This window comes from Chiloscyllium punctatum, chromosome 12 (genome assembly GCF_047496795.1).
Source record: "Chiloscyllium punctatum isolate Juve2018m chromosome 12, sChiPun1.3, whole genome shotgun sequence".
Taxonomy (NCBI): Eukaryota; Metazoa; Chordata; class Chondrichthyes; order Orectolobiformes; family Hemiscylliidae; genus Chiloscyllium; species Chiloscyllium punctatum.
Genome location: NC_092750.1, coordinates 67,637,470 through 67,655,122, shown reverse-complemented (window position 1 = coordinate 67,655,122; position 17,653 = coordinate 67,637,470). Strand labels below are relative to the sequence as shown.

At 46.7% G+C, this 17,653-nt stretch overlaps 1 protein-coding gene across 1 annotated transcript in view; it reads right to left on the bottom strand.

The window, feature by feature from the left end:
* The window catches only part of LOC140483455 (SLIT-ROBO Rho GTPase-activating protein 3-like), a 273,429-nt gene that overhangs the window by 31,165 nt on the left and 224,611 nt on the right, over positions 1-17,653 (bottom strand). The window contains exons 9-14 of the mRNA XM_072581655.1: positions 12,838-12,865; positions 10,129-10,231; positions 5,801-5,861; positions 4,790-4,867; positions 1,604-1,738; positions 406-511 (exon numbers count right to left, since the gene is read on the bottom strand). Of these exons, the coding sequence (XP_072437756.1) occupies positions 406-511; positions 1,604-1,738; positions 4,790-4,867; positions 5,801-5,861; positions 10,129-10,231; positions 12,838-12,865 (511 nt within the window). The remainder of the gene's footprint in view (positions 1-405; positions 512-1,603; positions 1,739-4,789; positions 4,868-5,800; positions 5,862-10,128; positions 10,232-12,837; positions 12,866-17,653) is intronic.

Genomic DNA, 17,653 nt, shown 5'->3' with positions numbered 1-17,653 from the left:
CCGTTACCCTCCCAGCACATGCCCATTCAACCCTACCCTCACCCCACCCTTTATCTCCACCCCACCCTCATCCTGAATGTGCCCATTACCCCCGATCACATCCCCCACCCCAACCCTCACTACACCTTTTACTCCCACCACCCTCACTGCCCCCCTTGCACATGCAGAGATTCCAATCCTGGACCCGTGGCCAACTTTGCCTTCACAATGCTCCCAACAGTTCCCCTCATTGACCCTCAGTTGGCGCGCGTGCACGGCACACACAACATAAAGCATGACACAGTGGAACAGTTTGCTGGGAATTCCGAGTGCATTGAAAACAAAGCACATGGAGGGATACACAGGGTGAGCAGGAGGGAGGGAGGGAGGAGCAGTTGGTGGGAAGCTGGACACAATGGTACTTACTGGTTGAGGAAGGCAAAGAGATATCGCATCACGATGATGACTGTCCGTGAGAGGGTCACTATGATCTGCTGGAGGTGGTGAGTCCTCTCAATAGCGCTCTCGATTTCTGTGTGGTGGACAAGGGTAAAGAGCTTTAAGTACATCTCGTCTGTGTATCCCTAACAGTATCTGGTGCCAGAAAGGTGTAGATAAAATGTAGATGGATTTCCAGCGTGCAACCTCCACAGAGTGAGGGCATCATTGACTTTGTCTGGCAGTGTACACCACACAATGATGGCCGATCTCCAGTTCAATTCAAATCAATGGAGATTAAACATTTGAGACAGGAGTATTGCAGGAAACTGAATGCATTACACATTTACATTGCTGCTGAACGAAGTGACTCAATTCTTCATCCACCACCTTCTCATCTCAACATGAGCCACCAGGATATTTGGTCAGATTTGAAGTAGTTATATTGGATTAGAAATGTTAACTTTTTATTCATCCATGGAACGTGGGCACAGTTGGCTGGCGTGCATAGATTGCCCATTCCTAGTTGCCCTTGAGGTACACTCACAATACTGTTAGGGAAATCCCAGGATTTTGATCCAGTGATAGTGAAGGAATGGTGGTATATTTCCATCCCCAATTATTAGTTTTTTGTAAAACTATTTACCTCAATGTAACCATACTGGATCAATTGAATGGCCTCACAAAATATCAACATTTCGATTAAATTTCGAGTCAATTTCTCCTCAAATACCCTGTGACTGCAATCAGCTGAGAGTGAGAGTGAGAAGGCCCTCTGCTTTAAGTTTCATTTAAGGTAGTGTTATATTATTAAGTGACTTATGCTGCAAATAAAGTATAACAGTGATGTGTACGCCCCCTCGCATTACATTTCAATTACTCAGTGAGTGTTTTTACTTTGATTAGGTGCACCTCTTGATTATCCAGAGTACTTGATCAATCGGCACACTCCTGGTCCCACAGATGCCGGTCCATAAAAGGTTTGCTGTATTTGTACTGTCCTTGACAATAATGAACCTTGACCCTGACCTGTGACATGTTCACCAAAACTAACTATTTCAAGAGCTGTGTTAACAGCATTGATGTGCTACTGATGAGCTGTGGCTCCACGTACTGCTGCAGCAGTAGCAGTGTTACAATGTTATGCAGGAAGTGTCAGAAAAAAAACCTGATGTCCCGTACTTACTGATAGAGCAGATTAAATCCAGGAACCTCTCCTTGGGGAAGAGTGGGTTTTCCAGGCCACGGAAGTATAGCTTCAGGACCCCAGCGACTGAGTTGATGTCATGCTCGTTGCGATCATCCACGAGGGGGTCCTCACCTGGTTTGTAAAGAGAATTTATATTAATGCAGGGCCTTTGGGGTGACTGGGCATCAAGGATTCAGCCTCAAGGTTGCAGGCGGAAATTGTAGGCGTCCACTCCCCTGAGCTTCCCACTGTCAAAAGAAAGAGGCGGAGCAAAAGACTTGCATTTGTATTTTTCACCGCCAGTGGACACCCTGAAGCATTATACAGCCAGTGAAGCACTTTTGGTAATGTAACCACAATGCGGGAAATGTGGCGGCCATTTTCTTTGCATTGAAAGCTCCCGTGAGCAGCAAAGAGATAATGACCAGGTTTTAGAGACTGAGGGATAAATATTGTCCAGGATAACTCCCCCGACTCTCCTTTGAAACAGTGCCATGGGATCACTTATATCTGAGGCCTTGGTTAAGTGTCTCATTTCAAAGCCACTTCCAAAAATAAATGAATATTCTTCTATATTTTGGATCTGTGCAGAGATGACAATAGTTTCCACGCGTATAATAGGTTTTAATTAGCCATGCTTTAAAACATCCATTCCGTGATCTTCAACCCTGATCTTATCAGTAGCTATTTATTTTTCCCTGAGTCCACACCCAGACTTAACAAAATCAAATGCACTGAGCATCAATTGTTAAAATAAAAAGACCCTCACAATCAAACTCAGGTCAACTGAATGTGACTCGGAGGCCAATACTATAGCATGGCACAACAGCAAGGGTGAAGAGTTAAAATTGGCCAGGTAGGTTTTTCTAATCAACCTGTTCAGAGATGTTATGACACCACCCCTCTGGAGCAGGTAGGATGTGAACCTGGGCCTCCTGATTTAGCGGCAGGGACACTACCACTGCACAACAACCCTTTAGAAACCGACAAGGTAAGCGGAGAGGCGTTGAGGGGGTGATGGATTTTGAGGAAAGACGGACTGGAATCATTGTTTTCTTTAAAACTTCATTCACAGGCAGTATTTATTTCCCATACAGAGTCACAAATTGCTGAGCGGCTGAAGTCACATGTTGGTCAAATGTACCAGACCAGGTAAGGATAGCAGTTTCCTTCCCCAAAGGATATTAGTGAACCAGATGGGTTTTCCTGACAACTGGCAGTAGATTCACCACTCGACTCTTAATTCCAGATTTTTATTGAATTCAAATTCCACCACTTGCCATGGTGGGATTCCAACCCAGATCCCATTAGCTGGGTCTCAGGATTAACAGTCCAGTGACAATACCACTGGGCCATCAGCTCCCCAAAGGATAGGGTTAGTGTTCCCTCAATTAAGACACGCTTAGTGTTTGAGAAGATTTATTACTGTTTTAACATCTGTGCGTGTGAGAGCAGGAGGAAACAAACTCCTGGAGCCCAGAAAGAATCAGTAGCCAATGGGTTAATGTGGGAGATAGCGAGGGGGCAAATCCTGGTTTTATTTTATTTCACATTGAAACGCCAGAAGGCTTGATTTCAGGTGAGTGGGTAATTGTACAATTTGTCTGAAACTAATTTACTAACAAAATGAAACACTCATTAAAACTATTACGATGTGCAATCTCCCTCGATGTCAGTTAATGTGCTGTATGTGAAGCTTTGCTTGCAGAACTGTTGCAGTGTCAGGAAAACAGGAGCTCTCGACATACAGCCAGCACCCATTGCGATCACATTACTTTGGGCTCTGATTAAACCAAGAGGGCTCCCAGCACCAACTTACTCACAATTTGGGGTAAAGCCTAGGGTCAGAGAAGGGGTGAAAAAGGAGAGACAGAGGGGCGAGGCAGGCAAAGAGGGGCGAGGGGCGAGGCAGGCAAAGAGGGGCGAGGGGCGAGGGGCGAGAGGCAGGGGGCGGGGGAGAGGCAGGGCGAGAGGGAGAGGGGGAGAGGGAGAGAGGGAGAGATTGTAGAGTGAGAAAATGTGGGGTATGGAGGGAGAGAGAACAAAGGGGTAGGCAATGTGGAGAGATAAAGGGAGGGGGTAAGGGGAAAGAAAGCGCGAGGGACGTGGGAGAGAGGAAGCGTGAGGGAGGCGAGAGAGGAAGAGTGAGGGGGTATGTGAAGATTGAAGGGAGGCGGATGGGAGAGTGAGGAGAGGAGGGTGGGGAGAGTGGGGGAGTACAGGGACAGTGAGGAGAGGGGGTATGGGGAGAATGAGGGGAGCAAGATGGGGACAGTGAGGGGGAAAAGGCAAGAAATGGAGAGTGGAGAAGAGGTAGAGAAGGACGGGGAGACAGGGAGGATAGTGGAGGCAGAACGGGGCAGGGGATGGGAGGAGAGGAGAGTAGGATGAACGCAGGCAATGAAGAAAGATGGGGCAGGAAGGGGAGAGGAGACTGGGGAGGGGGGGAGTGGCAAGGGGGGGAAGTGGGGGGGAGCAAAGGGGAGTGGGGAATGTGGAGAAGGGAAGGAAGAAGGGGCAGGTGAGAAGATGTAAAAGAGAGAGAAAGTGGGAGCAGGAGGAAACAAGAATGATAGAGGGGAGGAAGGGGGGTGGGAATGAAGGCAGATTGGAGGGAGGAGTAAGGTGGAAGCAGCAGAGGGATGAGAGCTTTGGATGTTTGTAGGTGTGGAACATAGAAAGAGAGGAGTGAAGTAGGGGGGAGAAGAGGAATGGGAAAGGCATGGCTGAAGAGGAGGGAGTGTGGTGATGGTAGGTGTTTGGGGTACAGGAAGTGATGAAAGGGGGAGGGGTGGGACATGATAGAAAGGTTCTTAAAATTGGCAGGAGTTAAGAGGGGGAGGAGAAGGGGGTAATAAGAAAGGATTTGGGAGGCAGAGGGGGATTAGGACAAAAGTGTGGAAACGAGGTGGAGAGGATGAGTTGACCTGTGCTGAGGCTCCAAGCTGCAGCCTTGGATCAGGTGAAGAAACATTCCTCATACAAAAGTCAATGTATTTATGTTTTAACATTGTAAAGCAGAGTCAGTGATGCATCTGGATCCCCAACGTGGAAAAGCTTTAACAGCACCAACAACAAACCTGACCTCAATTCTCCCTCAACTCCCCCTCCCCTCCCCTCCCCTCCCCTCCCCACCCCCCACCACCCACCACCCCCCACCCTCCCTCTCGCCCCAAAGCTCACCTCTCTCAAAAGCATTCTTGATGTCATTGACTTCACTCTGAGAGCCTGGAACACGGAAAATGCCCTGCTGTTGTAAGCCTAAATAAAAAAAACACAAAAATCATTTTCACAAACTATTCTGTCCCAGATCCAAACTGAACATGACAAGCTCTGTGGACGGCGGGTGGCACGGTGGTTAGCACTGCTGCCTCACAGCGCCAGAGACCCCGGTTCATTTCCCACCTCAGGCGACTGTGTGGATTTTGCACATTCTCCCAGTGTCTGCGTGGGTTTCCTCCGGGTGCTCCGGTTTCCTCCCACAGTCCAAAAACGTGCAGGTTAGGTGAATTGGCCATGCTAAATTGTCCGTAGTGTTAGGTGAAGGGGCAAGTATTGGGGAATGGGTCTGGGTAGGTTGCACTTCGGCAGGCCAGTGTGGACTTGTTGGGCTGAAAGGCCAACACTGTAAGTAATCTAATCTAAACTAACCTCATCAGTGACACACAGTCACTCGGTCACAGCCTGACACAATATACTTTTTCTGACAGTAACTCCATAGTTTCCCTGTTAACCAGAGAGGATTAACCACATCACCAGATCTCCCACTTGGGGAAAGAACATTCACTCCTGGATAGCAGATCCTGCGCTGTGGAGATTGGGCCAATTTTAATTTGGACATCATTTGGGAGGCTACAATGTGCCTCAGTATCTGGGACAGCTCCGACCCCGGGAACTACTGTCAACACGAGAGTAGAGTCCAAATATCCTGGAGTTACAGGGATACTGGAGATTCCATGTGACCCTCAGCCATAGATGATCTGTTAAATCAGATCCAGACAAACACAAGCCATTGCTAAACTCCAGATAAGCAAGGCCCATTAAGAGGCCCAAAAGGATTAGAAACCCCACTTGCTAATCTGGTGCATGGAGACTGGATGAGATGTTGGAGATATCCAAGGATTTCAATGCAAACCAGTTCAGAGAGGCTTCAGAGTACAAAAACATCAGTTTTAAGTTATGGCTGGAACTTACCATAGAGATTGATGAACCGAATGCAGCTCTCCACCACTAGTGGGATGGGTTGTCCAGAATCCTGTTTCAAAAAAAAAAGAGGGAGGAAGTTGTCAGCAAATGAAAGAGTACACAGCAAGATCCCGACAGCCGCATTCAGAAATGAGACAGGACAAAGCATGGCACAGATCTGAGGCGCGCTGGGCCCTTACAGACAAAGCTCCAGGATGTGAGAGGAAACAGAAGGACAGCTCACAAGCAAATCGCTACCATTAACATTCACCTGAGAAAATAAACCCCCAGAAAGCTGCAGGGACCAGCCACAATAATGTCATCTCTGGCTCAGAAATGGGAAATCATAGCAACAGCACCCACCCACTTCACACGTTTCACAGCTCCCTCTACTCTGTTAAACTGAAACTAAAGCCCCTCTTCACTGTCCCCATCAAACACTCCCCAGGACTGGGACAACACTGGGTTAGATACAGAGTTAAGCTTCCTCTACGCTGTCTCCATCAAACACTCCCAGAGCAGGGACAGTACAGGGTTAGATATAGAGTTAAGGTTCCTCTACACTGTCCCCCTTACATTCTCCATGGAGAGGTACAGACTGGATTCATACAAAAGTTAAATCGACCAATGGTTACAAATGAACTAAACGTCTCTCTGTACCTTCTGAAAGTGTACCCTAATAATCTGTGTTTTGTGTGTTTATTTTTCCATCTTCCAAGTTGGATAGTTTCTGATTTAGAGGTAGTTTTGTGCTGAGTGCCCACATCCATGAGGACAGATAAAGACTCTGGAATTCATTTCCTACACACTCATCCTGCCATCCGATGAGAGAAACTCATTCTGGAGGTAGTGGTGAATTTAAACCAAATTTACACAATAAATGGACAATGTCTGATCGCGTGGCAACCACCGTTGTAATTGGCAAGTAGCATCCACCCATTTAAGGTGAGGCTGAATAAATACATGAGAGGGGAAACAGGACACTCAAAGGCTGCTTGCATGGAGTCTGCACACTGGTGTTGGTCTGTAAAGTCAAACGTCCTGGTCCCTGAGTTGTAAATTCTAAGTGACTGGTGCCTCTGAAATGTTCTCATTTCCTCAGATAAGGTACGTTGATAGCAAGCCTTTCACACTCCATGAAGGCGTCATCATCATGAGAAATCACAAACTCCTCCGACCACAGGGAGCCGTGTGCCGAGTCAGTCGATTCCTCTGTGGGACTGGGCTGTTGCTGATGGTGAGGAGAACCTGAAGATACCAGAGCGGACAAGGACTCTGCAAATCCAGCGGCTCAGGGGGACGACCGTTCGGCCCGTCAGGCGCATTCTGGTTCTTGTAAAGTTCTGTTCAACTGGTGCAGCGTCTGGTCTTTCCTGAAGAGCCTTCAAAGATTTATCAACTTAACTTTTTTGAAAGTTATAACTGGGACTGCTTCTGGCACCCTTTCAGGCAACTCGCTGGGTGGGAAAAGCCCTCACCTTGCTCCATCAAAGCCCAGGACATAACCCCCTATTGAACAGTCCTCACTGACTCGAGCAAAACCCCTCAGCATTTCTAACAGCTCTATAAGCTCCCTCCACATCTTGTCTGGGGAAATTGTTCTTTTCAAACATGTCTCTGGTCTCTGTGCGCCTGTTTAGAAAACATCACAGGCTCAAAAGGTAAACGGATGGGTGTTTTGCCTGAGGTGCAGGAGGGCTGTCTGAACCCATGTCACTGTAAACCCACCCACATACTGATCTTGCCAACAAGAACAGACAGAAAGAAAGAAAATTTTTAAAAATGTCTGCTTGGAGAAAGTACCACTCAACAAAGAGACTTTGAATCTGCCTTCATTTGCATGCTAATTAGGAAAATATGCAAAGAACACAAGTTCAGATGAATGTTAATTAGCCGCCGGACGTTTGAGCAAAAGGAGATAATGCAGTAAAACGGGCAGACAATGCATCAGTTTGATTAAATCTTTTTGAACCTTTCATGTTCTGTGCCGCAGCACAGAGCTCTGCTGGTGTGTGCCTGCTGGCTGTGGGGTGCAGGGAACAGGCCTCAGGTAGAGTCACTGGGCTCTCTTCAAAGCTGGCTTCTGTCTAATCCACCCAATGGATGCTGTCTCTAATCTTATCAGCTCACCACTGAGCCTCCTATCAACTCTCTGCTGTCACAGGAGCTCTCCCCTCTACACTGGCAGCTCTCCTTTGTTGCTATTGGTAACGGCACCATTGTCTGCAGCCCAGAACAGCTCAGCCTGCTCGCAGGGTGGCAAATCATTGCGGGCGTTCACCATCCTATTCGCAGGCTGGGCAGATCATTGTATCTCTTTTCATCCACAGTGCCGCCGCCACCACGTTTTGTACCAATCCCAAAACCCGTCCCCTCTGCCCACCCCCGACCCAACTCAAATCTGTCATAAACACCATTTCCATTTGAGTTTTAAAACAGCTTTGATGTTATTGAAGGTCAGGGAACGTCTGCTTTTCTCTGCACCGGTCTCTGACCTTTCTACATTGCTCCCAATTGTGGAATGACACGAGGGAACACCTTATTCCCAATCCGACGATATTATTAATGATTGTTTAATAACTACCATCAGTGCTGCGGGACAAAGTGGGGGGGGGGGGGGGGGGGGGAGAGAAGAGAGAGAGAGAGAGAGAGAGAGAGAGAGAGAAGAAGAGAGAGGGGAAGGAAGAAGAGAGAAAGAGAGAGAGAGAGAGAGAGAGAGAGATTGGGGGGAATGTTTTCTTGTGTAATGCTTCACTCAGGTTGTCTGCGGCAGTGTCGAACCTTCAAGGTCTTCTGGAGCATTCCTTGTCCCCGTTCAACCTCCGTGGTGAAGAGATGGTACAAGCTCGTCCATAACTTACTGTGATGAAGACTTGCTTGACTGAGGGAAAAGGAAAAAACATGCCAAATCCCACGGCTCCTGGGGAAGGGTTGAACCAGCTCTGAGGATAAACGGGGCCCTGGCTGTGGTGGGGACCCACTTCCCCCTGCCCCTCCTCCACCCCTCCCACCACCCCCCCCAAACCTTGCTCCAGAAGCTAACTCTACAGTGTATACCTGAGTCCTCGTGCGGGCATTCCTTCTTCCTCTGTCAGCGGCAAAGCAAGAAAAAAACACAGATGAAGCAAAGGATAAAAAGTCATTTGAGGTCCCGCCCGATCCCACAAGAGGCCTCAGGGACAGGTCAGAGAAGGCTAGAATGCAGTGGCAGCTTATGGAGTCGGGGGCTGTCTGCACCTCAGTTGCTCCCTCGCCTGCATCGCAAAAAAAAGCAATCAGACTGTCACTTAGAAACCCATCAACCCATTTAATTAATTGACCTGCGTGGGGCAGGGGGCAGGATAGGTGCACTGTCCATATTGAGGCTGATCCAAAGATGATTGAGGTCCTGACTCAACATGGCCGACACTTCAGCATCAGCTCAAATGGCCTCACAAACCCGTTTGGTTGTCAGGACGACTGGGAGCTCGCAGTAAGCGGAGGATGTTTTTGTTAAACAGATGTGGTTCCGTTGGGGGACTGACCACCACTGCCCACAACAGCATGTCACTGAGTGAGAAAGGTTCTTTCTCATTCCAGATTTCTGCCGGTCACAATCACACATCTGGGGGTGGGTGGAAAGCGAGGTTGGATTGTCAATCCTTGTAACTTTGACTGGGAAGTGGAGAATCGGGTGAGGCCGAGGATGAGATGAGTTCGACCATGAGGCTCCCCCTAGCCAAATAGCTTCCTACCTTCTGCTGTCGTGATTCATGGTCCTTCGATGAGGTATGCTGTGGGGAGGGAGAGCTCAGTGTCTGAGCAACTCCATTCATATTAAAAAGGGAATGGGCTTTTATTTAGGGTTCAGGCCCTGGGTTGAGCTGCTGAAAGGACAGGCCTGAGGTCTATAGCCTTGTTCCCATTACCCTAACCTCACGGAGTCCTTTGGAGTCATACAGGTCTGGCCTGGTCAAGCTTGACTACACTTTGCTCGGGGGGTCATTGTCACCCTCAGCCTCACCCACAACATCTCTTAGATCAGCCACTAACTGGACAAGATTTGAACTTGACACCAAGAGACTCCGACACTCCCTCCCCAGGGAAATTTGTAGCCAGGCTCCAATATTATGACAGCCCTGATGAGGTCATAGATATGGTTACTGGATAAAGATCTGTAACAAATACCCCAAAGGCCACCTGGATGGAAGTCTGAGAAGAACACAGACCCCCCCAAAAAGAGCAAAAGAGATGCACCACAGCCCCAGATGAGAGAGAACTAGCAAGGGTTTGGAAAGACACAGAAAGCCACCATTCCATTCAGCGTTTGCAGTCTGTCAGTGCCTGCCACCAAGTACCTGTATGAATGTCTCCATATCGCCATTAAACAATTTATGATTATACTGTGAGCGAGGCCTAGGCTTCCTCATTTTCTGTGGCTTAGGGGGAAGCGATGGGGGCCTGAGAGAAATGGAACAAAATCAACACAGAGAAAACAATGCACTTGAAGAACGTGGATCGCAGAAATAAGAGTTAATCATCCAGGTACAGAAACAATGCTCAACAGCAGCTACAACTGCATCCCATTACTTAGCACTTAGAGTGAGATCAGTGCCCATTATAAGTATATAATGTAACACAATCATAACTGGAAGGCCCACAAGCTTTCTCTGTCTCTTACCTCCTTTCTTCTCCTGCTTTTTATTACATCCCATAGGCACTGGGCAGTCCCTGGAATTTCACCTATAGGGTCACCAGCGAGAGATAGTAGTGACCATGCCTGAGGGCATCTCCACCAAGTCAGCTCCTGTCCTCCCTTAACACCACAACACACTCCAACTGGGGCAGAGAGTCTCACTGCTATTTCCGTCTCTATAACCCACACTGTGGGGCTCGGTGCAGCGTGCCATCACTTTGGATGAGATCAGCAGACTCTGTACTCTGGGGACATTGAAGTGAGGACCTTTGTCATATGTAGTTTTAGGGACTGATTTTGGCAATTGAGCCATCAGGTATCCTTGCTCACAAGGAGGTGCTTTTCTCTGTCAATTCCAGCATCATTCTGCCAGGATCCACAAGCCCGACCAGGCGAGATTTGCCAATTCGCGGCAATAAAATAGGATCAGGGTAGGGAATGATTTGTCTAGGTCAGCGCAGAGCTATGGACAGCACCAGTGAGGACCAGCTCCCTACCCCCCCCCTCTCCCATAAGTTGGGAGATTCTCAATGGTGCGAGAAGTCGCAACAGGGGGGGACAGTGGTGTTTTGGAATCCCATTCGGGTCTCTCCACGACCAGCCTTTAGATATCCCTCAGCTATAACGCTCACTGACCGAGTGTACCAAATGACAGCAGAGGGCTCAGCACCTGGAAGAGCTGGTAATATCTTTGGAGCATGTCAACACCAGGTCCCCAGCGTGACAAATCTCAACCTTGACTGACTCATTGATGCATACTCGGTAAGCTTTCATACGCCTGCTCTCTGTTGGGTTTAGGTGGGGAAACATTGGCCAACCCACATGAGAATAGGCCTTGAAAGACACTCCTCCTCTACTTCCCTATCAGTCTGCAGCACAGAACATCTGCCAGGTCCACTCCTGGAGATGTTTCACTGATTAGTTAGCCTTGTTGGAACGCCAGCGTACTGGGGAGAAGTGGTGGGGGAGGGGTCGGTGTTTGGTGGCTCTGTGAGATACATGTGAGTGTAAGGCTGTGTTCACAGAGTTACAAAGTTAAAAATCACACAGCACCAGGTTATAGTCCAACAGGTTTATTTGGAAGCACTAACTTTTGGAGCGCTGCTCCTTCATCACGATCACCTGATAAAGGAGCAGTGCTGTGAAAGCTAGTACCTCCAAATAAACCTGTTGGACTATAGCCTGGTGTTGTGTGATTTTTAACTCTGTATGCCCCAGTCCAACACCGGCATCTCCAAATCATGACTACCATGCAGAGAGAGTTGGTGGGCAGTTTTTGATAGGGAGAAAGGAGGTTCCTGTGGGATTTAGGTGAATGGACAAGACAGCATTGGGAGGGAGGGCACGAAGGGCCTGCTACCTCCGTTCACTGGTCCTCAAAGTGGGGGTCCTGCAGGCTTATTCAAAAAGGTAAGTCACTGATGGGTCAGTATCACAGCCAAGGACATTGAAAAGACAAAGACAGGAACCCTCTTCACCATCATGTCACATGACTTGCCCAGCTTCCTCCTCCCCAAACACATACACACACACACAACACACACACACACACACAATAATAGACAGCAGAAGTGGGAGCAAAAACCATGTAGTTTCAGAAAGAGGATTCCTGTCACCATCACAACATACACTTGAGAACTTCCTCTGCGCCTTCAAACTAAATGCAAAGCTCTCTCTAAACATCATCAGCTTAGATACAGAATAAAGCTCGCTCTACACATTTACACGGAAATTAAAGCTCCTCCACACTGTCCCTGTCAAACACTCCCAGGACCCCCCTCTATGCTTTTAAGGTCTGATCCTCCCTCTGTAACATCACATGGAAGCGAGTGGGGTAGCATGAGGGATGGTCCAAGGTGGGGGGAGGGGGCAGGTCTCTAGTCTCAGCTATATGGCACACAGACAGTAAATGGTTTGAGAACTGCCATCCCAGGTTGTACAAATAAATATGTAACCTTCACATGTACACCTAAAATATGCTCCGGGTAAATGCAGAGTGTTTATCAAATTAAATGGTGGGAAACAGGAAAGTAAGGAGTAAAGCTTCCTCTACTCTTTTACACTGAAGGTAACTGCCCTCAAAATTGTTCCCACCAAACACTCCCAGGGCATGTGAAGGCATGGATGGTGACTGAGGTTTATGAAGTTAGCGGATTACTGTGGAATATGGCAGTGGGGCACAGCGAGAACATTGGGCCAAGGAGGGAAGGGTTAAATTGGTTGCAGGTAATAACACAGTAGCAACAGTTTGCTGTTCCCTTGACTTGGGTGTCTCTACTGGTTGAGCTTTCACTGCAAGAATCTGAGAGAATCTCTGCTCAGATATTGCCTGGAACTGAACTGATTAAGATAGGGAACACTGGGCTCCTACCTTGAAGTCCCACATTCAGCCTTCTCACCTGGAAGGGAAAAGATCGATGTTTAGTGAACAATAAAAAAAATATTCCACATCTGAATGCTCAACACTTCCAAGAATTAACCCACATAAAGTCATGAACTATTCCGTTTGAAGGAACAGTGAGGTTGACTGGGCAACAGAGTGAAATGCACAAATTCAGCTTTGTCACCTGCTTAACATCTCTGCTGATCTTGGTTCAGAAGTTCAGAAACATAGGAGGTGGCAACTGAGGCAGCCATATCGGTGTTGGTTCTTTGTTTAAAGAAATCTAAACAAACCCCAGTTCATTTCCTCTGCTCTTTTAAACTGAAAGTAACTGCCCCTCTACTCTTTTAAACAGAAAGAAGCAAAATACACTGCTACACCGTAAACTCCCAGCAAAGGTACTGCATAGGGACTGATAAGGAGTAAAGCTGCTTCTACTCTTTTAAACTGAAGGTAAAACTCATTTTGACATCATCCCCATCAAATAATCCCAGGGCAGGGGCAACACAGGGTTACATACAGAGCTGAAAATGTATTGCTGGAAAAGCACAGCAGGTCAGGCAGCATCCAAGGAGCAGGAGAATCGATGTTTCGGGCATGAGCCCTTCTTCAGGAAGATACAGAGTAAAGCTTCCTCTATACTGTCCCCACTAAATAATCCCAGGGCAGGGACAGCACAGGGTTAGATACAGAGTAAAGGTTCCTCAATACTGTCCCCATCAAATGCTCCCAGGGCAGGAACAGCACAGGATTAGATACAGAGTAAAGGTTCCTCAATACTGTCCCCATCAAATACTCCCAGGGCAGGGACAGCACAGGATTAGATTCCTCTATACTCTCCCTATCAAATAATTCAAGGGCAGGACAGCACAGGGTTAGATACAGAATAAAGCCTCCTCTAAAATGTCCCCATCAAGTACTCCCCAGGGCAGGGACAGCACAGGGTTAGATACAGAGTAAAGCTTTCTCTACCCTGTCTCCATCAAATGCTCCCAAGGCAGGGGCAGCACAGGGTTAGATAGAGTGAAGCTTCCTCAACACAAACTAAAAATAAAGCCTCCACTACATTGATCCTATCAAACACTTGCAGGAAAAGTACAGGATCAGCTTAGACACAAAGCTGCCTCTACACTTTTGCAGCGAAATTAAAGGTCCTCCATACTGTCCCTATCAAACATTCCCAGGATTGGGATAGCAAGGCATTAGGTAAAGAGTAAAGCTCCTCTATGCTTTTAAACTGAAAGTAATGTTTCCACGACACTGTCTCCATTACACACTCTCAGGACATGTACAAATGGAGGCTAGATACAGAGTAAAGCTTTCTCTACTCTTTCAAACTGATAGTAAATTGAAAGCTCTCTCTACACTGTCCCCATCAAACACTTCCAGGACAGGTACAGAAGCTTCCTCTATACTGCTGCATCAAATCTTTTGAGGACCGTTCCAGCTTCCTCTGTACTATCCCCATGAAGCACTCTTAGGGAAGGTACTGCACGGTATTAGATACAAAGTAAAGCTCCCACTATACTGTCCTCACCAAATACTCCATGCACAGGTACTGCACAGGGTTAGATGAAGAATAAAACTCCCTGTACTCTTTTAAAGTGAAACTAATGCTCTCTTGACAGTGTTTGATCTGGACACTCTCAATTCAGGGACTGCACAGGGTTATGTACAGACTAAAGCTGCCTCTACATCAATAAGCTTCATGTGATCCATAAGGAGAGATCACTGAGTGAGTGAGTATATAGTTCAGGGAATCTGGAGCAGTGGGGATGAGCTGCATTCTACTTGCTTTTTTGATTTATAATTTGCAACAGCTTTTTAACAGCATAAAAGATTGACATCACTGGAAAACTGCAAGTTCATTGTCAGTGATAGTTGTTAATTTGACTATATAGTTTAGGTAACTTTAGATTGAAATTAAATAGGAGAAATATGTACAGGTTATAAACAAAATGACTAGCAGGCAATTTTTAAAAAAATGAACTAAGTAAATAAGCTAGAGATGCCAGTCCAGGTGATGTGCTGTAACTGCATAATATGGGAGCATGGTGATACATAGTGACAACATAACTACAAGTGTCTACAAGTGTTGGTTGCTTTAGAAATTCTGACTCATAGTTGATGAGCTGGAGTCTGAGCTTTGAACACAGTGACACATCAAGGAGAGGGAGAGTTACCTGGACTCTGTTTCAGGAGCAAACCACTTCGATTAACGACCTTGAATTCGGTCAATGGTCAGGGACAGGACAGTGTGACTATGAGCAAGACAAAAAAAAAAGAGGGATCCAGGAGGTAACGCTGAAGGAGCCTCAGCGATTGTGCTTGTTCCATCAGGTTTGAGATTCTTGCTCCCTGTGTGGGCTGTGGGAAGGATGAGCAAACTGAACAGAGCACAAGGTACAGAGAGCCATTCAAGAGGGGAGCGAGATGGGAAATGTTGTAATCAGTGACAGTAGTCACACTGTATTCTGTGGCCAGGATTGAGAGTCCCAAGGATTGGCCAGATTCAGGATCTCTCATCTGGGCTGCAGAGGGACTTCGAGTGGGGAGGGAAAATCCAATTGTTGAGGTGATCCATGTAGGTACTAATGATATAGGTAGAAAGAGGAAAGAGGCTCTGCTGAGGAAGATGAGCATCAAAGACAAAGTTACAAAGCAAAATCAAAAAAGGTAATAATCTCTGGATTACCACCTGAACCATGAGCAAATTGGTACAGGGTCAACAAGATTGGCTGACTGACAGAAGGCAGAGGGAGTGGTGATAAAGGGGTTAGATTAGGTTAGATTATTTACAGTGAGGAAACGAGCCCTTCGGCCCAACAAGTCCACACCGACCTGCCGAAGCGCAACCCACCCACACCCATTCCCCTACATTTACCCCATTACCTAACACTACGGGCAATTTAGCACGGCCAATTCTTTGTCAGGTGGGCAGCAAGCAACTACTGGGATTCCGCAGGGGTCAGAGAAGGAACCAAAACAATTCATGTTACACATTAACGATCTGGACAAAGGAAGTCAGGGCATTGTTGCTAAATTTGCAGATGACACAAAGATAGGTGGAGGGACAGGTAGTGTCGAGAAAGTGGGGAGGGTGCAGAAGGACCTTGACAGGCTAGGAGAGTGGGCAAAGAAGTGGCAGGTGGAATACAATGTGGAAAAGTGAGAGGTTATGAACTTTGGTCAGAAGATTTCTCTTTTGTAAAAGAGGAAAGGCTTTGGAAGTCTGAAGCACAAAGTGACATGGGAGTCCTAGTTCAGGATTCTGCCACGCCTAAGTTGATAGGCTTGTTAAGGCAGCGTATGGCACGTTGCCTTTCATTAGCAGGGGGTTTTAGTTTAAGAGCCGCGAGGTTATGTTGTAACTCTATAAAACCCTGGTTTGACGATACTTGGAATATTGTGTTTCGTTCTAGTCGCCTCATTATACGAAGGATGTGGAAGCTTTAGAGAGGGTGCAGTGGAGATTTACCAGCATGCTACCTGGACTGGAGAAAGATTGAGGCAGCTAGGGCTTTTCTCATTGGAGGGAAGAAGGATGAGAGGTGACTTGATAGAGATGTACAAGATGTTGAGAGGCATAGATAGAGTGGACAGCCAGAGACTTTTACCCAGGATGGAAATGGCTGTCAAGAGGGGGCATAATTCTAAGGTGTTTGGAGGAAGGTTTAGGGGGGATGTCAGAGATAGATGCCAGCAGTGGTAGAAGAGTCTGATACATTTGGGACATTTAAGCAACTCTTGGTTAGGCACATGGAAGAGAGTACAATGAAGGATACTTAGGTTAGCTTGATCTTAGACTAGGATAAAAGGTACCAGCACAACACCAAGGGCTGAAGGGTCTGTACTGTTCAATGTTCTATTCTCTTAAGGTTAACATACACGTTCAGTTGGCAGTTAGGAAGGAAAATGCAATGTTGGCATTCATTTCAAGATGGCTAGAATACAACAGCAGAGATGTACTGCTGAGTTTGTATCAGGCTCTGGTTAGACCGCATTTGGATTGTTGTGAGCAATGTTGGGCTGTGCATGTAAGGAAGGATGTGCTGGCATTGGAGAGGGTTCACAGGAGGTTTACAAGAATGATTCTGAGGACAAAGAGCTTGCCATATGAGGAGTGGTTGACGAGAGTGAGAAAATTGGATCAGAAACAACTGTGTTTAACTTAAATAAAGGGAATTTATTGAAATAAGGTTAGAGATTGCTAAAGTGAATTGGGTAGATAGATTAGCAGGAACAATAGTACGCCAACAATAGCAGATACTTGAGGCAAAAATACATCCCAGTAAGGAGGAAAGGTTCTAAGAGAAGGATAAACCAACCACAGCCAACCAAGGAGAGTATAAAGTTGAAATAAAATGTATATAAGGAGGTCAGTGATAGCCCCTAAGATTGGGATAAATTCAGCATCCAACAAAGAAGAACTAAAAAGATAAATAAGACAGAGAAGATAAACCACTAGCGCAAACTAGCGAGGAATATAAAACTGATAATAAGAGCTTCTTTAAAAAGGAAGAGAGGGGTCAAAGTGGACATGGGTTCCTTAGAAAAATGAATCTAGGGAGATGGTTTTCGGAACAAGGGAATGGCAGAGAAGTTATACAGATATTTTGCACAGTCTTAATGGTGGAAGAGAGATCAAACTTTCTTTTTATATTAAAGAATGTGGAGGGGATGAAGTACTATTGCTTTCACTAAAGAATTAACTACTGGACAAAATAACGGGGCTAAATGTAGATAAGTGCTTCAGCCCTGATAGCATGCAGCCTAGAATCCTAAAAGAGATAGCTACAGATAC